At 35.5% G+C, this 19,343-nt stretch overlaps 1 protein-coding gene across 4 annotated transcripts in view; it reads right to left on the reverse strand.

The window, feature by feature from the left end:
• LOC123673863 (rho GTPase-activating protein gacJ) overlaps positions 1–19,343 on the reverse strand; it is a 143,055-nt gene that overhangs the window by 25,064 nt on the left and 98,648 nt on the right. For all 4 annotated transcript variants that reach the window (XM_045608584.1, XM_045608583.1, XM_045608585.1 and 1 more), the window contains 2 exons: positions 8,200–8,347; positions 5,345–6,194 (listed from right to left, as the gene is read on the reverse strand). In XM_045608584.1, coding sequence (XP_045464540.1) covers positions 5,345–6,194; positions 8,200–8,324 — 975 coding nt within the window. In that variant the 5' untranslated portion in view covers positions 8,325–8,347. The remainder of the gene's footprint in view (positions 1–5,344; positions 6,195–8,199; positions 8,348–19,343) is intronic.

Genomic DNA, 19,343 nt, shown 5'->3' on the forward strand with positions numbered 1-19,343 from the left:
TCTCCAACATGGTTAGATGTTAGATTACGTTGTCGGATTGTGATATATTTTCAAATCCACAATTTAATTATATCATTATGAATGCATATTATATCGAATGAAATATATTTATTTGAGTGTTTCCCGATAAAATATTCAAATTTGAATATTTGGAATCCGATATTTTTCTTAATTGTGGAATTTATAATAAGCAGAATATTTTTTATTTTTTGTATCTACCTGCTGAAATCCAAAGTTTGGCAACTTTTGATCTCCTAGTGTCATCGGTTGTTTCACGTCGTTTGGCGCGCTTGAAGTTTGTTTTTTCAATTTCTGATATATTTAGGTATTTATTTTAATATATTTTGAGTTGATAAGAAACGTTGACTATGCGAAATAAGAAGTACCTTTTTCGTGGAGAAACTCGCGAATTGAGAGAAATATCGTATCACTGATATATTTTAAAATCCGCCCGCTTCATGTCAAATTTGATAGTTCATGTTGGGGACAAAATTCGCTCACTGAAAATGACATATGCTCCCTCTATCTATGTTCATTACTCTGAGAATCAACAAATAGAATCGTATTTCGTGGCCTGGAATCCGAAAACGCCCCGATACCAGTCGTAAGATCTCGCCGGACGAAAAAGCAACAGCATTCCCAACATCAAAAACGCTATTACGAAAGTTTACGTCACGTCATTAGGTTGCGGTCGTATGGGGCCATCGCCAGAGGCAAGGTACAGCAAGGTCGCTGACATCGTCCTGCATCTCGGCAACTTTCCGTTTACGTATGACACGAATTGTTTGTATGTCCTTTTTTTCCTCGCGAGCTACACGAGAGCCCGTTTTTAGGTCTAGTCATTAGCGTCTCCCGTCTCCGTCTGCTTATGGGCGCTCACGCAAAAGCTTCCATAAATAAAATGATAGCCACTTTCCATAGAAACCCGTCGCGTTCATAAATAAAGATATATTGTGTAAATTTTCGAGTTGATTCTCCTTTTCGATTTTTACCTTACCATTTACGAGCTGGACGATGGATGCAGATGAACAAAGCGGTCATCCTGCTATGGTCGCTCGTACATCTCTATTATCGATACGGTCGAAGGACCATATGTTCGATTTTAGTGGGTGTTATCGATGATGCGATTATTTCGAAATAACACGGATTCGACGCGTGCACATTTGGTTTTATTCGGTTCTGAATATAAATCTTGGTTGTCGAGTCAAATCTATATCTGATTATTTCTTATACCACGTCCCAAGTTATCGTATACAAGCAATATCTAGATTATTTGACAAGATAATGAAAAAATTTCTTTGAATAACATCAAAGTACATTTCCAATGATCTATAAAAAAGGTCCTTATATTTGACAGCCCTGTGGTAGCTAACCCTCACTTTTTATTTTCAAATGGTTCTCCCTGTATATCATCAGTGAAAATTGCGTGTCATTCTATTTGGAATACAACGATAGCACATACTTGGTATTTTTTCAGTAATAACAACAAAAACATTAATATTTTTTATTTCTTTAACGTTACTTAATTATCCTTATAACAATGAAATGCCTCCACCCATGTTTGTGCAAACTTCACATATGAAGTAGATGAATATCGATATTTTTTATTACAACAAACTTGTTTTAAATGTTTCTTCGTTTTTTGAATTGTATAGTAGGTATTTTGGTTGCAATTCATACCTCACAAAATGTTAATATTTTTGTTGTTATTAATAAAAAAATACGTATGTTATTCATAAAAAAATAAGTATGTGCTTTCGTTGTATTCCAAATAGAATGACACGCAATTTCACCGACAATATACAGGGAGTGCCATTTGAAAATGAAAAGTGAGGGGTAGCTACAACAGGGTTGTCAAATATGAGGACCTAGGACTCTGCAGAGTCCTAGGATTGAATTATTCCTGCGAACATTCTAGCACTAATTTGTCGAGAGTAAATTAGTTGACAAAAATTTTGCCTAAAAATGAACGAACAATAACACTTCGAATCAATTTACTCTTTTGACGTGTTAGAGCCCCAATCAGACTCCTTCATCGAAAAAACCATTGAAATATTCAGAATTTGTCATTTGACATTTGTCAACACTCAAAGACGTTGATTCCTTTTTCAGTATATTCATCCAAACTTGGACGATCTACTCCTACTATTGGCAATAAATATCACTATTGTTTACTTCTATATAACACGAATTTTCATTTGGTTTACCTCGTAATAAACATAGATATAGGGAGTATACGCAATTTTTACATGTCCCCAACATGGTTAGATAACTTTGTTGGATTGTGATATATTTTCAAATCCACAATTTTACTATATCGTTTTGAATGTATATTATATTGAAATATATTTATTTGAGTGATTCTCGATTAAATATGCAAATTTGAATATTTGGAATCCGATATTTTTCCTAATTGTCGAATTTATAATAAGCAGAATATTTATCATTTTCTGTATCTACCTGCTGAAATCCAAGGCTTGGCAACTTTTGCTCTCCTAGTGTCATCGGTTGTTTCACGTCGTTTGGCGCGCTTAAAGTTTTTTTTCTGAATTTCTGATATAGTTAGGTATTTATTTCAATATATTTTGAGTTTATATCAAACGATGATTTACTCGGGGACATAAGAAGTGCGATCTTTGTGACGAAACTCGCGAATTGAGTAATATATCGTATTACTGATGTGTTTTCATTTCCGCGCGCTTCATGTCAAATTTGATAGTTCATGTTGGGGACAAAATTTACTTACTGAAAATGACATATGCTCCCTCTATCTATGTTTATTATCTGAGGTTGACTTCTATATCTCATAACCTATATAAGTCGAATTCAATCAGGAATGACCTGTCTAAGTCGAACTAACTCGAAGAGAAATCTTGGCCTCGTGGTGTTTCATTTTAAGGAGTCCACTAGAACTATTAAGTTGATTTGTATGCGTAAAAATATTCTACCAACTCCAGTACAAAACATTGAAATGCGAAACATTTTGAAAATCACTTAAATGTCCAAGAGTTATCGACCGATCGAGCACTATCGACTCACCCTGTAGACATTGTGACTGAGCGTTCAAAAATAAACAATAAACCATGGTTTAAAACCGCAGGATCTTCACTCTCGTTAGATCAATGAATAACGATGCAAAGATGAATATTTCTTTCAAAAGTCGAATCCATTAAAAGATGTAGCCAGACATAGGTTTTTAGACGTCTTAAAATATTTTACCGGAAACCTGGCGACTAAATCGGTGGAACCAATGAGCGAACGTATTCATTCACGTTTGAAAACGGCAATAACTCACCATTTATATTTAGTGTGTTCATTATAGTGAATCATGTTCGTCGGGTTATTTTTACTGAGCTTGCTACGATGTAGCAATTTACGCCGTGAAACGTTGCCAGAAAAAACTACGAGTCTACTACTGGCAAAACTTTTTGGACCCGATTTTGACATCCATTCTGATTCTTTCAATTAACGAGCCCACCTACCAAACAAACAGTTTCGTAATTTCTTTGGCGGCCAAGAACAATAAATTCGTGATAAGAGAATTTGACGTCAATGCGTCTATTTTTTGTTACAATTTTTCTATATTTAACATTCGTTGCTACATCCTCATTATCACCGTTACGTAAAAGAGATAATATTATATTGTAGTCAGTCACTGAACTTCTAGTGATTGGGTAAAAACGTAAAAGAGCATTTACGTACTTGTTTCATATACATAACCTAACAGCAAACTATGAAAGACGTAAGGGTGGTCATAGTATATGTCAATATGTGTTTTCACAGGAAAGTTTTGGGGTAGTTTTGATTTTTATTGGGAGTTTCTGATGTTTATTGGGGTGCTGAATCCGAATATGAGGTTTGCCATAAAAATTTCGTTAAAAAACATTGAAAAAAAAGGCAAAAATGATAAACATTTTATTTTTAGGTGTTTTTTTTTTTGCATATAATTCGGAAAATATAAATTTTTCCTGAATGGCCTTTCCATCCAAAAACACAGTAAACAAAATTTCCTACAAATATTTTCCATTGAGGTTTTTTTGACTGATCAACCGTTTTGGCCCTAACGATAATTGATAATTGGCGTATTTCATCTGTCTCTACAAAAACCTTAGTTTTTCACTCCAAAACAATAATTTATTATTGATGGCATGTCACTCAATAATTTCTTCTTCCAATCCAATACAATCCAGATGGGTTTAAACTATAAAGTTCATCAGTTTAGAAAAAAGCAGTTTCAGAATCTTTTTTTTTATTTTAAGGAAGAAATAATACCGTCTCAGTATTTATACAAGAGAGTAATCAAATTCAAATTTTTGAATAGAAAGGTCACTCAGGTGACTCAGGAAAGTTTGATATTTTCCGAGTTATACGTAAAAAAACACCCAAAAATGAAATTTGATACCTTTTTTTGCAATTTTTTTAATGTACCGTCATGAAATTTTGGTGGCAAACCCCAGATTCGGATTCAGTACCCCAAAAATATATGAAACGAAGAAATCAAAAATACCCCAACAAATGGGTTCTACAAAGACAGATAAAATACACCAATTACCAACTGTCGTTTGAGCCAGAAGGGTTTATCGAAAAACAAATCTTTTCAAAAGAAATGTATTTACTGTTTTTTTTTTTTTTTGTAAAGCAAGGTCATTCAAATTTATATTTTCCGAGCAAAAAATCGCCAAAGAATGGAATTTTTCATTTTGTTTTGCATTTTTTCAATGTTTTTTCACGAAATTTTGGTGGCAATAAACAGGGCCGGTGCGAGTATTAATGGCCGAATCTGAATCAAAGAATTTCTCGACGTCTCTGCTGAAGAAGCATCAAAAACAACATGACCTACCTCATAGGTAGTGCTGTTTTTCGTCTTCGTGAAATACAATTCTGTCTATATTGGTTGGGCTGCCATGTGCTAATTACACATACAAGCGGCTTAGTAAAGGCGGTTTGAAGATTTTTATTGCAGGAAATGTTGACAACCCCAGCAGAGCGGAACAACCTTATGTTATTTTTAATAATCAAGATTGAATTCTGAAAAGGCGGCCAGCAAACTGGGCCAAATTGCCATTCCTCAAATAGAGGCGCCTGAAACTGTTGCTTCGCTGTTTCACCTCTAACGCCAGCCCTGGCAATAAACCACTGATTGGGATTCAGCACCCTGAAATACTTATGAAATCGAAGAAATTAAAACTACCACAAAACTTTTCCGCGAGGAGCCCTTGTGAGCATAAATTGACTGGACTTATGTTTCGAGGTAATTTTTTGCGAAAACGACTCGTAAACATCGAAACAACATCATCATTCATATATTTTTCATTAAAAAAAAAAATTATCAATAAAATCTTACCTGCATACGTCGCTGATTGTAACTGAGAGTCACATTTATATTGCCGTTGGTCTTGTTCTCATCAATTTTCACAACCGTACTCTCTTCCAACCTCAGCTCTGGATTATTATCAGCCGAACAGATGAAATCCTCCGTCTTCATCTCTTCCACCTTCTTCAAACCACCACTGGCCAACTGTATGAGCGACCCGGCAGAGAACCCAATGTTATTCATAGTGTTGCTGTTATGATGCCTCTTCGGAGATCTTGGTGGAGACATCGAGGCCAGCAGTCTCTTCCTGGAGACCTCCAGAGGCTTCTGAAGATCCAAAGGACCAGAATTCGTACTCCTCGGAACATCTTCTGGCCTCACTAAGATCCTGTGTTTCAGGGATCCTTCTTTTCCACACGGTACCTTGAAACTCCCCTGATTTGGGGAGGGGGTTTGAGAGGTATGAGTGTGTGGTGGGGTCCTCTTTTCCCTCACTATCGTTTGGGTGGGTTTCAAGACTGACGGAGGGCTATAAGAAGGAGAGAGAAAGGTGGAGCTAGTCGTTCCTGTGGGTGTCGTTGGTGAGAAGGTTTCTAGAGGAGATAGGGGTGTTGGAGGGAAGTTTGCTTGCCGCATCATGGTGTGGGCATAATGCGGGTAAAGGGTTGAGTAGGGGGCAAAATGGGTGAAGTGGGCATTGTGTGGAAATAGCCGGGCGTAAGCGTTGAACTGTTGCAAATCATCCAGGGGTTCTTCCTTGTGCTGTGTTAGGTTCACTGGTGTAATGATTGATTGTTGAGGAGCATACTTCGTGGTGATTGGACGTTGTGGAGGTGCCAGTCTGGTACCATTGGGGGAAGAGGTTATCATGCCATTGTACCTAGAATGGAAATATTATCGTAAATTTAGTTGTGATCTTATGACCATAATAGGGAAGAGTGAGTCAATTACAGGACATGAATGGAAATTTCAGCACAACATGATTTTTCTAGCAACACCTTTCAAAATAAGGTTCCCACTATTTTTCTGATGAAAATGCAACATTATTGTAGAAAATGATTAGAAATGAATCATCCAAATTGTTGCCCATTGTTAGCTACAAATTCTTCTCATTTTTCTGGAAGAACGCGAATAGCGTTACGGTAAAAGCGTTCATCTTTTGAGCGTATCCACGAATCTAGCCATTTTTTAAGTCTTTAAATGAGTGGAACTGCTGATAAGCCAGACCATGTGCTATTACCGGAACAAGTAATAATCTGATGGTGCAATATCTGGGGAATACAGCGGGTGGGATAGGATGTCTCATTTGAAGATTACCAGATAGGTTTTGACGGGTTTAGCAACGTGAGGCCAAGCTGTTGTTGTCATGCTATTGTGGCAGTTTTTCGGGCCGTGTTTGGATCAATCGAAGTCGATTGCGCCAGTAATGGCACTCAGTTCCAATAGCTCATAATAAATAACACCGACCTGGTCCAACCAAACACACAGCATAACTTTTGCAGCGTGAATATTCGGTCGAGGCGACGACGAAGAAGCATGACCAGACAGTCCCATTACTTTATTTTCTTTGGGTTGCTGTAATAGGTCTATTTTTCATCACCTATCACAATGGGATGAAGAACACCCTTTCTTTTTTTCCGCTGAAGCATGTTCACCATATGTCTAGGATTGGATCATGACTTTTTGGATATATCAAAATCGACCAGCCCTATAGTGCCATGATGAAACACAATGGCGACACGAGTGTCTCATTTTTGATTGGCTGTCGGTTTTTCGCCAAAAAAAGGTGATTTTGGTTACATTCTCCGTTTTGAATAATTTACATTTCTGAAAAATCTTCATAAAAAATTATAGTTTATCCGATAAGAAAATTTAAATTGAAAAAAAAAACCTAGTAGCTAAATCACATGTAGGCAATTCGTAAAGCGCGAATTTTTTTTTCAGTGAAAGTTTAATTCAGATGTTCGTGATTTATCATTTACTAGAACCCTTCAATTTGTTTCTTATTGTAATTTGTATCCTTTTAACTGGAGTAAATGGACATGGAATCCAAAAGGTTATTTTTTCATCATAAAACTGAAATACATTCCTATAAATAAGAAAATTATGATTTGGATATTCTCTTTCGCCCTTGTTACAACGATTGCTCAGTAAGTATTAGGAAAAAACATTTCATTTGATTATTATAGCCTTTTTATCTTCTTTCAAATACAATGCTTAAGCTCTGCCCCATTCGCAATTTTTAGGCTAAATTTGATTGTATTGTCGTCTCTGCGTTTTATCAACTCACCGTAACTAGCTGTAAAATGACTTAATAAACCACAATGTCGACATGCGTGGTCTCGTTTTTGATTGGCTGAGCCTAAATATGGCGGTTTTTTGTTTACATTCTCCGTTTAGCTGATTATTGGGATTCATTCAAAATGTAAGGCTCATTTTATAAAGTCACCGTAGTATTCTTCAGTTGAATAAATTTGTTCTTTATACAATCAAATACTATCAGGCCCAATAATTTTCATCAGTTCAGTTCAGTCAATTATATTCTTAAGTTCTATGTTTAAGCATATGGTTCGCCATTTTTAGGCTCAATTTGAATGAATTGTCGCCATTGTGTTTTATTAAGTCACTGTAATCAGCCCTTGCTACTGGAGCCATCTATCGACAAACAGTGGGAACTCAGTTGCGCACCTAATAATTGATTAATAAAAGACCAAACAAACTTGACAGAAATGGCCTCGAATCAACTATCTTAAATTTCGCGGTCACCTCTATTGCAGCCCACGTTCAGGAGGTAATCAAATTCAGAATTTATTAGCTATATAAAATTCCCCAGACGAAACACGCCAACAGCCAAATAAGGGTATTCGATGACTCAAGTAACCTACCTATTATTTGGAAGAGGTTTCGGGGCTGGCCTTAAAAATTCAGCGGGAGGCTGCTTAGGCGGGCCCCGCCAAGGCTCGGGGTAGGTCATGTAAGGCAATCGTCCATCAACTCCTGCCGAAATCATCGACTTATCAGCTCACACTTTCTCTGGAAAAAAACATAGAAGTTGAAGATTATTTGGTCCTTCGAGAAAAAAATAAAAATTTAAAAAATTGTCAGTTGATCGATTTTCAGTATCTATACTTGTCATAGTATTCATAGTAGATAGTAAATAATTTCCTTATTTTCAAATGATCAGTGGTAGTTCTCTTAGTGATTGTGCTTGTTTCTTATATGATAGGAAAAACCTTTCCATAACAAGGGAATAATTGATATCATTATTTCCATTGAATATTTTATCTTGTATTAAACGTTAGCTCAAATTCATGACTGAAACATTGTTTTTTCTGTGACGGGAAAAAAATTTGACATTTTATCTCTGTTGACAGGTAACAAAATATGACTTTTCACGAAATTACTTTTTTCCCCGGGAAAAAAGTGAGTACTTTTTTCCCGGATATATATTTATCCACATATAGATAAAGGAATAATAATAATTCGACCACACTGTTTGATGGCTTTTGTTGTTGTGCCAGTTCCGAAAAATAAGCCAATAACACTGTCTCCGAGAAAGAACTGCATGTCTTTTTCATTTTCCATTCCATAAATCTTGAATACGCGGTTTCGTAAATTTTCCGCGATTTAGCTGGCAATAATTTTCGTGACGCTACTTGCGCTGCTTCTATCAACTCCAGTGGAGTCAGAGAAAACTCGGAATCAGACATTTTTTTAACTTTAAATTATTCAACAAAATAACTACTAAATAATTATTACTGAGTTCGCAATTTTTGAAACAAATCACAAAATTAAATTGACAGATATTTGATTACTTTGAAGTTTCCCTTAGCAACGCAGGTCTAATTGCAGCTTACTAGTTTAAAAATTCATATTTCATATCGATAACATTCTGACTTTAATATATTGTAATAATATGTTCTTTCACTATTAAATTGTCGTTTTTCCTGTCACAGAAAAAAATAGTGTATTATACACGGGAAAAATATTAGATTTTAGCTCTCGGTTTTTTGTCTCCCTCCGCTTCGCGTCGGGAGACAACATAACCTCGAGCTAAAATCTAAAACTTTTTTCCCTTGTATAATAAATAACTATTTATTGATATGAAATTTGAGATTTCCTAACCTTAGCTAGTTGTGAGATGTCTAAAAACCTGGTGTATGGACTGATTAGCTTTTGTTTTGCCAATTTTGAGAATATTAGTTTAAGCTTCTGATTGGCTAGGATCGGGTTTAAATTGATGTATCCTGTCAAAATCAAAGGAAAAAAGATCGAAATGAAAGGTATGATATTGCGGCACCGCCACGAAATAAAACTAATATTTTCAATTTGGTCGAATGTCATTCCATTCAAAAATTGACGAGTGCATTCACCATGTTTTTAGACATCTTAGGGCCAGTTGCACCATTTGCCTAAACGTTGATTAAAATTTAAACATTGATTAATTTCTGATTTCTCTTGAGAAATCATAGAGTAATCAACGTTTAAATTTTTAATCGATGCTTAGGCAAATGGTGCAACTGGCCCATAGCTAGTTGTTGTTGGTTTCCTAGGTTATGCATCCAAACAATTCATTCAAAAAGTAATCCAACCAAAGTTTGCATGTATGTCTTCGTAATTCTATGGTATTGTTACCTTCTTGTCAAAATATTTTTGAGAAAATTCAATCGAAGTTAGAGTATTCAAAGTAAAATATCAGTTCGGATCATTCAAACGATAAAAGTTGATATTTTTCATGAATTATCAGATAAATTATGAGAATGGTTCATAATTGGATTCCTAAATTAGAGGTACAAATGAGAAATTTCTTGGATAATTTAAAAAATAAAAGTCCTGTAAACATGGGCCCGAAAACGTTCTGTTTTTGAGATATAGAGTGTTACTTGTGTCCTACTTTATACCAGTTTATAACGAATCCTCATTAATCTTCACTACAAAATGGGTAAATAAGTACCAAAGCTTAAAATTGCTTTGATTATCATAGCTCACTAACGGAATCTATGTAATAATTTTAATTTTCCCGAGGATTTCGAAAGAATTGTTTGAATTTTTTTTCACGAAATCGGTATCAAAACTACAGGAAACTAAAAAGTTTAGTATTATTACAGCTTCTTTTATTAAGCAATTTATAGACTCCAGTATTATTACATTCATTGTTCAATTTTTTTAGCTATTGAAGTCTAGATAATGTAGTGTTCCGAATTAAGTAAATGTCAAAATTATCCAGTGGCGTAGATATAGGAGTGCGATGATCCTATTGAAAATCTACACAACGGTCTTTTTTTCGAGATAATTGTTCATTTCTGAAATCAATAGAGCTTCGCTAAAAAAGATTTCTTGATTTTTCCTCATAGAATGTACCATTTTCAAGATAATCGAGTACAAAGCAAACGCTATCCACCAGAATCTACAAAAATAAATATCAAAATTTTTCTGTTAGTGATGAATGATAGTACAAAAGTTGACGTAGTGTATTGAACTAAAATCTGCATCGCCTTGTATATCTCACTACATCAGATAAATAACCGTTTCTCAACCAAGAATTTCCAGATAGGCCCGAAGTTGAGTTATTCAATAATACGTCGATTCTCCAATTTTTTATATCCTGTAGTAAAACACCATGACGGTTGTAAAATCCGACTCGGTTCAACTGTTAATGTCGTATTACAAATGTATGGTTGGATTTCATTGAATAATTATAGCTCATTACGAGTGCCGTAAAATGTCGAATGCAAATTAAAGCCTGGCTATGAGAGAGAATAATACTTTCTTATATTCATGGCGCCTCTGTCGCCCACTTAAAGTCGTATTGTCGAAACGATCGCATACAATTCAATATACGATTGAGCTCAACAGGATAGTTGAAGGAGAAAATGTTCCATTCGGAAAAATCTGAAATGATCAATCTTGAAATGTAATGATGTCAAAGTCGATCACTTACTAAGATTATGTCAGTTTTTCGGCTAAACTGCAAATAGAATAAATAATGTTAATTTTTTTTTTTTTATACGCATCTCTCGGGAAAAGACTGAGCTTATAACGCCCTTTCAAGCGCCCCGAGATGAATTTAGAAGAAATCGGTTTGTGCGTGTCTTGAACTTCTGTAAGTTGTAACCAAGGGGGAATACATCTTGAGGTAGGGTATTCCATAGCCTTGCAGTTCGGTAAAGAAAAGCCTTCTGATACACCGATGTCCTAGCTGTAGAAAGATGCACGACAAACTGGTGACTATTATCGGCTAGCCTTGTTCGTCGATCAAATTGAGCCCCTGGTGGAATCATGGAGGCAATGGCAGCAGAACACCTTCCGTGGTAGTATCTGTAAAAAAGGCATAAGTCTCCAACCTTCCTACGGTGATCGAGACTATGAAGGTTGGCAGTTAACGTTGGATCGTCTATTAGTTCTGACAGGGAGTGTGGACGATGTTTGAAGACCTTATCTTTAAGGTGGCCCGAAAGGAAGAAGTTGCAGATGCTGAAATCTGGTCTCTCAGTGAGACCCTGGAAACATCTGTCTCAAAATAGCTAATGAACTTCGAGCTGTGTGGGCTGTAGCGCCATCCTGCTGGAACCAGATGTCACCCAGATCGTGTTCTTCAGCAAGCTCTTCCAATTTAAGCTGTCTTGGTGAATGCTCGACTGCTACTCGAACAGCCTGCCCATTTTCCGGTGTTTTTTCCGTTCTCGGTCGTCAATGTCCTCGCCCTCATCGTATACTTCCTGTTTCCTCAAGTTTACAAGCCCAAGTTTTGATTGTGTTTGCAGAGGGGACAGAAAATTCGACAGGAATGCCGAAATGCCTGCTGGGTCGCGATCAAAGAACGGTTATTTTCGTAAAACGTACGAACGACATAACCTCGATGGACTCCGATTCAAATAATGTGCTGACTAAAAACTACTGACTCTAAGGAACAAAAAGATCCCTTCCGCACCTATCTGCCGCCACCACATCCCGAGCAATGACCTGTCAAAACTCGTCAATCGGCTCTGCCGCACCCTGTATATCTCGAAAACATAAAATTTTTTTTGGTTTTCGGATTAGCAATTTTCTCTCCCAAATTTTCAACTATTCTGAACGACTTCAGTTATGTGTCCATCTATCTGTCGGTTTGTGTATCCACAAATCGTTGTTACAGCCTTAATTTTGGTGTAATTAGCGCGTGCTCGAACGTGAAATGCCTGACACTTCAATCACAGCGTGGATAATCTTTTCATCGATGAAATATACTATACCTATATCAAATATATTTGGGTTTGAATTTGGGCTGGGAATCATGAATGAATGATTTGAATATTCGAATTATCATTGAATAATTATTCGAATAATTGCATTTTGCATTATTCGAATAATCATGAATATTCACTGAATAGTTGAATAATCAATGACTACTTTTCTATTCATGAATAATCAGTGAATAGTTGAGTATTCACTGATTATTCAGTGAATAGTTTTCTATTCAGTGAGTAATTGGATGTTTATGAAGTTACGAATGAAAGTTTGAATGATCACTTGACTCACTATTCAGGAATGATTAAAACAAGGTTTTGTGATTCACTACGGACAAATCGTTTTATTAATATTGAAATTACTGGAAATTACATAATATTGAAATTGATAGATAGATAGATAGAATCAAAACAAACAAATTGTCATTCAAATTAGTACGTTGTCGTTGAAGAAATTGGCTAATTTTGATAAATAAGATTATTTGAGGAACGATTTTACTATTAATTGATAGACAGAAGAAACGAGATTAATGCCGTAAGTTCGAACTTGAGGTTCAACTAATAAACACGGCTTTTTACAAAATCTGGGGAATGATACAGGATTCAAAGTTACTGGTATTAACCTCGTTCCTTCGGTCTATCAATTAATACTGAAATCGTTCCTCAAATACTCTTATTTATGAAAATAAGCCAATTCCTTCAACGACACCGTACTAATTTGAATGACAATTTATTTGTTTGGATTCCGAACACTGACAGGAGAACCAAAAATGGAGCTGTGTGACGTCACACTAATAGAGCGTATTTACGATAGAACGGCACTGCTTGGAATATAAACCCAACCGCGAGAGGCAAAACACCAAAACGATTATACCACGTCGCAAAGGGTATATTCACTCATCAAAACGCTCGGATTTTATTGGTTCATTAAAACATGAGTTCAATCACTGAATATTGACTGAATATTCATTCAATAATCACTGAATAAACACTGAATAATCATTGAATAATCACTGAATAATCACTGAATAATCAACGAATAGTTGAATATTCATGACTACTCATGAATAACCAAGCATGAATAGTTGTTTGAATGAATTATTCGAATAATCGAATAAATTTATGGATGAATATTCGAATACAAAAAGGCGAAAAAGTCCCAGCCCTAGTTTGAATACTATGTTTTTTCACTAAATGATCTAGGAGAAAAATCTCCCAAATTATTTAACCCTATATTGATAAAAGCAGATATAAAACGACAAAACAACATATTATAAAATTCAATTCAATTTGAGCAAGTCCTGAACTGTTGGCATAAAGAGGTTTTTTATTTGAAAAGAGCCGTTCATAAGTACGTAGTCAATTGATCAGTTTCTAATACCGAACAAGAGAACAACGAACATCTTATCAACTGAAGGTTATCGAACCCATTCCAGGAAACGTTTATTTTTGACACATTATACCATTCTGAATCGTTTTTGGTATTCGATCTGTTGAACATTCGTCCAGATTGGTATCTAAGCGTGGACTTTATTGCTTTCGTAAGTTTATCTTTACTATAAAACGGATTAAGTTACGCTTGAAACGAAGGCATTGTGTTCGCGAAGGTATGTCCGTAAATCATTCTGTAATGGTGTTATTTTGTTTTTCTCGAGGCACATTCTTCCTCCAGATTGAATAATTCTCAAATAACTACACAATTACTCTGAAACTGAATTGTGGTTGATTATTGAAATCGGGTCAATGTTACTCAAGAAGATGGAATATGTTCACCAAACGATACTTTAAAATAGGTAGATTATGTTTAAGGATATGTAAGGCTCACAAATATTGAGTATAATGAAGGAAAAAGAATCTATGAGTCAGTTGTTTCAGGTCAATTTCAGTTTATTTGGAATTACAGTAGACTCTCTTCAACTCGAACCTCGTTAACTCGAATTATTTTAAATCCCCTTGAAAAAAGCTGTCTCAAGTCGTATAAATATCCATGCATTACTCGAAATCATTTTACTTTTATATTTTACCATTTTAACCTCTATAAGTCGAAGACACTAAAAGTAGGTACCTTTACAACTCTCGAAGTCAGAGTAGTTCATTCGACCCCCGCCGCTAAAGTAGCAACCTGTCGAGAAATTAATCATATTTCAAAAGAAACTAAATCTGCAGTATGTTCATTACGTAAACAGTTGTGAATCGAATTTTATTTGGTTTACCTCTAGATCTTATTACCTTTGAAAGTCAAATTTAATCAAGAATGACTTGTAAAGGGTGTTTTTTTTCGAGGTGTATAACTTTAAGTTGGCATTACTGTTCAAGATGACGACCGATTTAACAGCTGTCAAGTGATTTATTCTCAGTTTGGTTTGGCAATTCATCATGAATAGACTCACGCCTGAACAATGCTTGCAAATAGTGCAATTTTATTTCGAAAATAATGGTTCTGTGCGGAATACGTATCGCGCACTACGTCCATTTTAGCGATGGAGCGCACTTCTGGTTGAATGGCTACGTCAACAAACAAAACTGCCGCATTTGGAGTTAAGCTAATCCTCAAGTGTAAGTCGAAACACCGTTACATCCAGAAAAACTGACTGTTTGGTGCGCTTTATGGGCTGGTGGAATCATTGGTCCGTACTTCTTCAAAAACGATGATGGCCAGAACGTTACACTCAATGGTGATCGGTATAGAGCCATGATTACTAACTTTTTCATTCCTGAATTGAACAATCATGATGTCCAGGAGCTGTGGTTCCAACAAGACGGCGCAACATGTCACACAGCTCGTGCCACAATCGATTTATTGGAAGACACGTTTGGTTACCGCCTAATTTCACGTTTTGGACCTATAAATTGGCCTCCAAGATCTTGTGAATTAACACCGCTAGATTACTTTCTGTGGGGCTTTGTGAAGTCATTGGTCTATGCGGATAAGCCACAAACCCTTGACCATTTGGAAGACAACATTCGCCGTGTTATTGCCGATATACGGCCACAAATGTTGGAAAAAAGCATCGAAATTTGGACGTCCAGACTGGACTACATCCGAGCCAGCCGTAGCGGTCATATGCCAGAAATCATATTTAAAATGTAATGCCACAAGATCATCTTGCGGATAAATAAAATTCATGTCAGTCGAATAATGCATTGTTGTTTTATTGCAATTTAAAGTTCTATAGCTCTAAAAAAACACCCTTTATAACTCGAACTATACGTAATTCGAAGTCTTGGTCCCGTGGTGTTTCGAATTGAAGAGAGTCAACTCTGTATATCCCAGTAAGAAGACTTGAGGATTCGATCAGAAAATTCCGAGTCATTTCAAAGACTTTTTGATAATTTTCATGTCGTAATCTATCGGCATTTCTCGATAAAATTTTTGTGTAACTAGTCATTAATATTGGTTACTGAAAATAGAACTGCTATCTATTTCTAATCATTAATGTTGCAAATTCTAATGAAAATTTAGTAGTTAAAATGTTGCACAATTCATCAGAATATCTTCTGAGTGAGCAACTATATACTTAAATAGACCCATTACATTGACTAAACATCCAATAGAGCAGCTCCAAGATATAAATCATGTTTGGTATATAATTAAATATTAGATGATAATTTATGAATGAAAACTAGATTGGAAACAGAGCTGAAGGTGAACCTGATACTGTAAATACCATGTGACTGACTTTTTTCTGCCCGTGAGTGACTTGGTTATAATTCTTCAAGCTACCTCATCTACTTCATTTCATTCTCGCCAAAAAGGATTTAATAATGTCTTCTTTCTTCCTCTTGTATACCTAATTATTCAAATTATTCTGCAACATGAATATTTATTATTGATATAATGAGAGCAAGTTACTATATCCTTACATTCGAATGGGAGACTGTAAATTTATCTTAGCTTCCTTTGCAATGTTAAATGAGTATGTACTCGTATTTTATTTATGTACCTATACAATGCGTAATATAAGATATACTAAAAAATAAATAATTATCCAATTCAGAGTTTACATCATGTGATATGCCAATTTCGATTGCAAATCTACAGGGTTATATATTATTTGGAATAGTGTCCGCTCATTTCCTCCAACATTTTTTTTTTGGTGGATCACTGGCACTTCACAAAAATATTCGACGCCAAAGTTATTGCACTTACATCTGGACCACCCTGTATTTTGGATTATTTGATTTCTAGATTGAAGTTCATTCAGTAAAAATAACCATATCGCTATTTCAGCAACTTTTTTCCAGATGTATAGAAATTTTGTGTGTATATAAAAGGAAGTATGTTTATTAATTCAGCATCTTCAAGTAGATCGGTGAACTAGAATTTATTAAGCAATCTTAGGTGAGGATCATTTTTTGGTTACATGACAGCTTAGAGGAAACTAAGCAACATTTATGCCTTGTTCTTTGTGTTTTTATCTGTGAATAAGCAGATGAACAAGTGCAATAGTTCCAACTTTCGTTGAAAGGAAGTACTTTAGGATTTTTTTTTAAATATAGTTTTGCCACTTTTGCAATGATTTTTTGTAAATTTTTTTTTGAATACTTTTGAAATACATCAGTGCTTTGTAGGGATACCATATCATCCATTCTTTTGCAAAAAGCAAAAAGGTACCAAAATTATGATTTTTCTTTCATTCGCAAATAGAATAGTTATTTATAATACAAGTGCAGAAGGCATTGATATTCTTCCACGAGTTCAAAATTCAAAAACGAGCCACGAAGTGGCGAGTTTTTGAATGAACGAGTGGTAGAATGAGCCTTCTGTACGAGTATTATACATTATTTTCTCTAATTCATTGCATTTTTATTGAAATTAATGAAATATTTCCATAAATATCATTTAGGGATTTTTGCATTGAAAAATGTTGGTTGGCAGAACTGATTTCTTAAAGGCAAAATGATGAATTGACAGATAAAGCCGTGGCGAAAAGTTCGGAGTACCAACATATAATAATAAAATATAACCATGAAAACTGTGCGTTTCTGATATATTCTCGCACGATTTTGTTCTACAAGATGTGGAAGAATGAACGGAATAACCACAGAATTAGAGAAAATATTGAAACACTCTTAATAGTTCTTATTCCTTCTTATTTTTTAATGAAAAAATTCTTACAGATCAATAACAAACTAACTTAAGTCGTATCAGTGACATTGAGATCGATGCAAATGAAAAACTAACTATGCATCGAGAATAATAGTTATCATTTTTTTACCCATGGTATAATCTACAACATACGAGTATTACATGTCATCAATAACTGATGTGATCTGAATTGAATTTCAACCCACATCACTCACTGATTACCAAGTCTCAAGACCGTAAACTGACTAACGTAACATTTTCCTGCAGGCTAATGTTGAAACGCTTTCCATTGGGAAAGCTAGCTTTTGAGCCAGCGGTGAAATTTATCTCGCTCTAATCACATGCTGGCCTCTGAAATGCTCAATGAAAAATGATTGTGGGGCAATGTTGGAGCGACCCAGTAACCCAAGAATGAAGATCGATAGTAGTGGAGTTGGGCCTTAATGAATCAAACCCGGTGTATCTGGGCAGATTTAATTGGATTTGTGTGGGTGTGGACAATTGGTCAATGGACTAATTAACGTATCGGTTCTTTCAAATTGAGAATTTTTTCGATAATAACTGATATGTGTGATATGTGTAATTTTTTCAACATAGAAAAAACCAATACCCATCTACCAATATTTTTCTGTAATAAAAAAAGAACTATTTTCTGGATAAAAATGTAAATCGAACTGATATAAGTAATGCATTATCGAAGAATTGATCTCTTCTTTTCTTCATCTGTCATTCTCATTGAATATCGTCTATATGGGACAATTTAGGAGATTGAAATTTGGTATTTATCAAACGCTAATGAATCAGAAATCCTCGATGCCCTAACATTCCCTGAAGTAAACTGAATTGAAAACAAACATTCAATAAATTTTTTTTTGGATTTTTGGGGTTTTGAAATACAGAGTATTCACTAATACACAGATAATGGTTTTAATCGTTTATTCTCAAAACACTCTCGTAAGTCTCACTTTTTCTCTAAGCAAGTTCTAGAAGGCTGAACGAAAGGGGGCCCTAACCCAGAAAGGAACTCGACCCAGTTCAGCTGTCTGAACGCAAGGGAGCCCAACCCAGATGGGGCTCAACCCAGTTCAGCTGTCTGAACGCAAGGGAGTTCAACTCAGAAAGGGGGCCCAGCCAAGTTCAGCTGTCTGAACGCAAGACGTGACAGAAGGACTAAAACACACAGGTTATGTCACTGACGTTTGCCCTCGATCATCGAAGATCTATATTTGTTTTCTCTCTCGATGGCCCTCGATGGCCGCGCCACGTGCAGACTCGCAGCGCCACCTACGACGTTGAAGTAAAACTTCAAGTGTATGGTTGGTTGTCTCTCTCGAAACAAGTTCGGATGAAGTAATATTCTAACACTCCCTCCCTTCATCGAACTACAAGCAGCATTCTCCACTCTAAGTCTAATCTATAAACAGAACTCAATTAGTTTATACTCTAGTCTCTAGAAATACTCTGAAAACAAAAATTCAATGGGTTAGTATTCCAAGATTATTAAATCATTAGTTTTGAGTTAATCTCTTATGACTGTCTGATGGTATCTCTGACACATTCTCTTTCGTTGGAGTCCACCTCACTGTGGTTCTCTTATACTCAACACATTGTTTGAAATCACCATGTGTCTTAACCATATGTCTTCTAAGTCCAGATTTCTCTCTATGTAGTAGGTCGTCATTTATTACCTCTAAATGATCATCATCAAATACTT

Source organism: Harmonia axyridis, chromosome 2, assembly GCF_914767665.1.
Source record: "Harmonia axyridis chromosome 2, icHarAxyr1.1, whole genome shotgun sequence".
Lineage (NCBI taxonomy): Eukaryota > Metazoa > Arthropoda > Insecta > Coleoptera > Coccinellidae > Harmonia > Harmonia axyridis.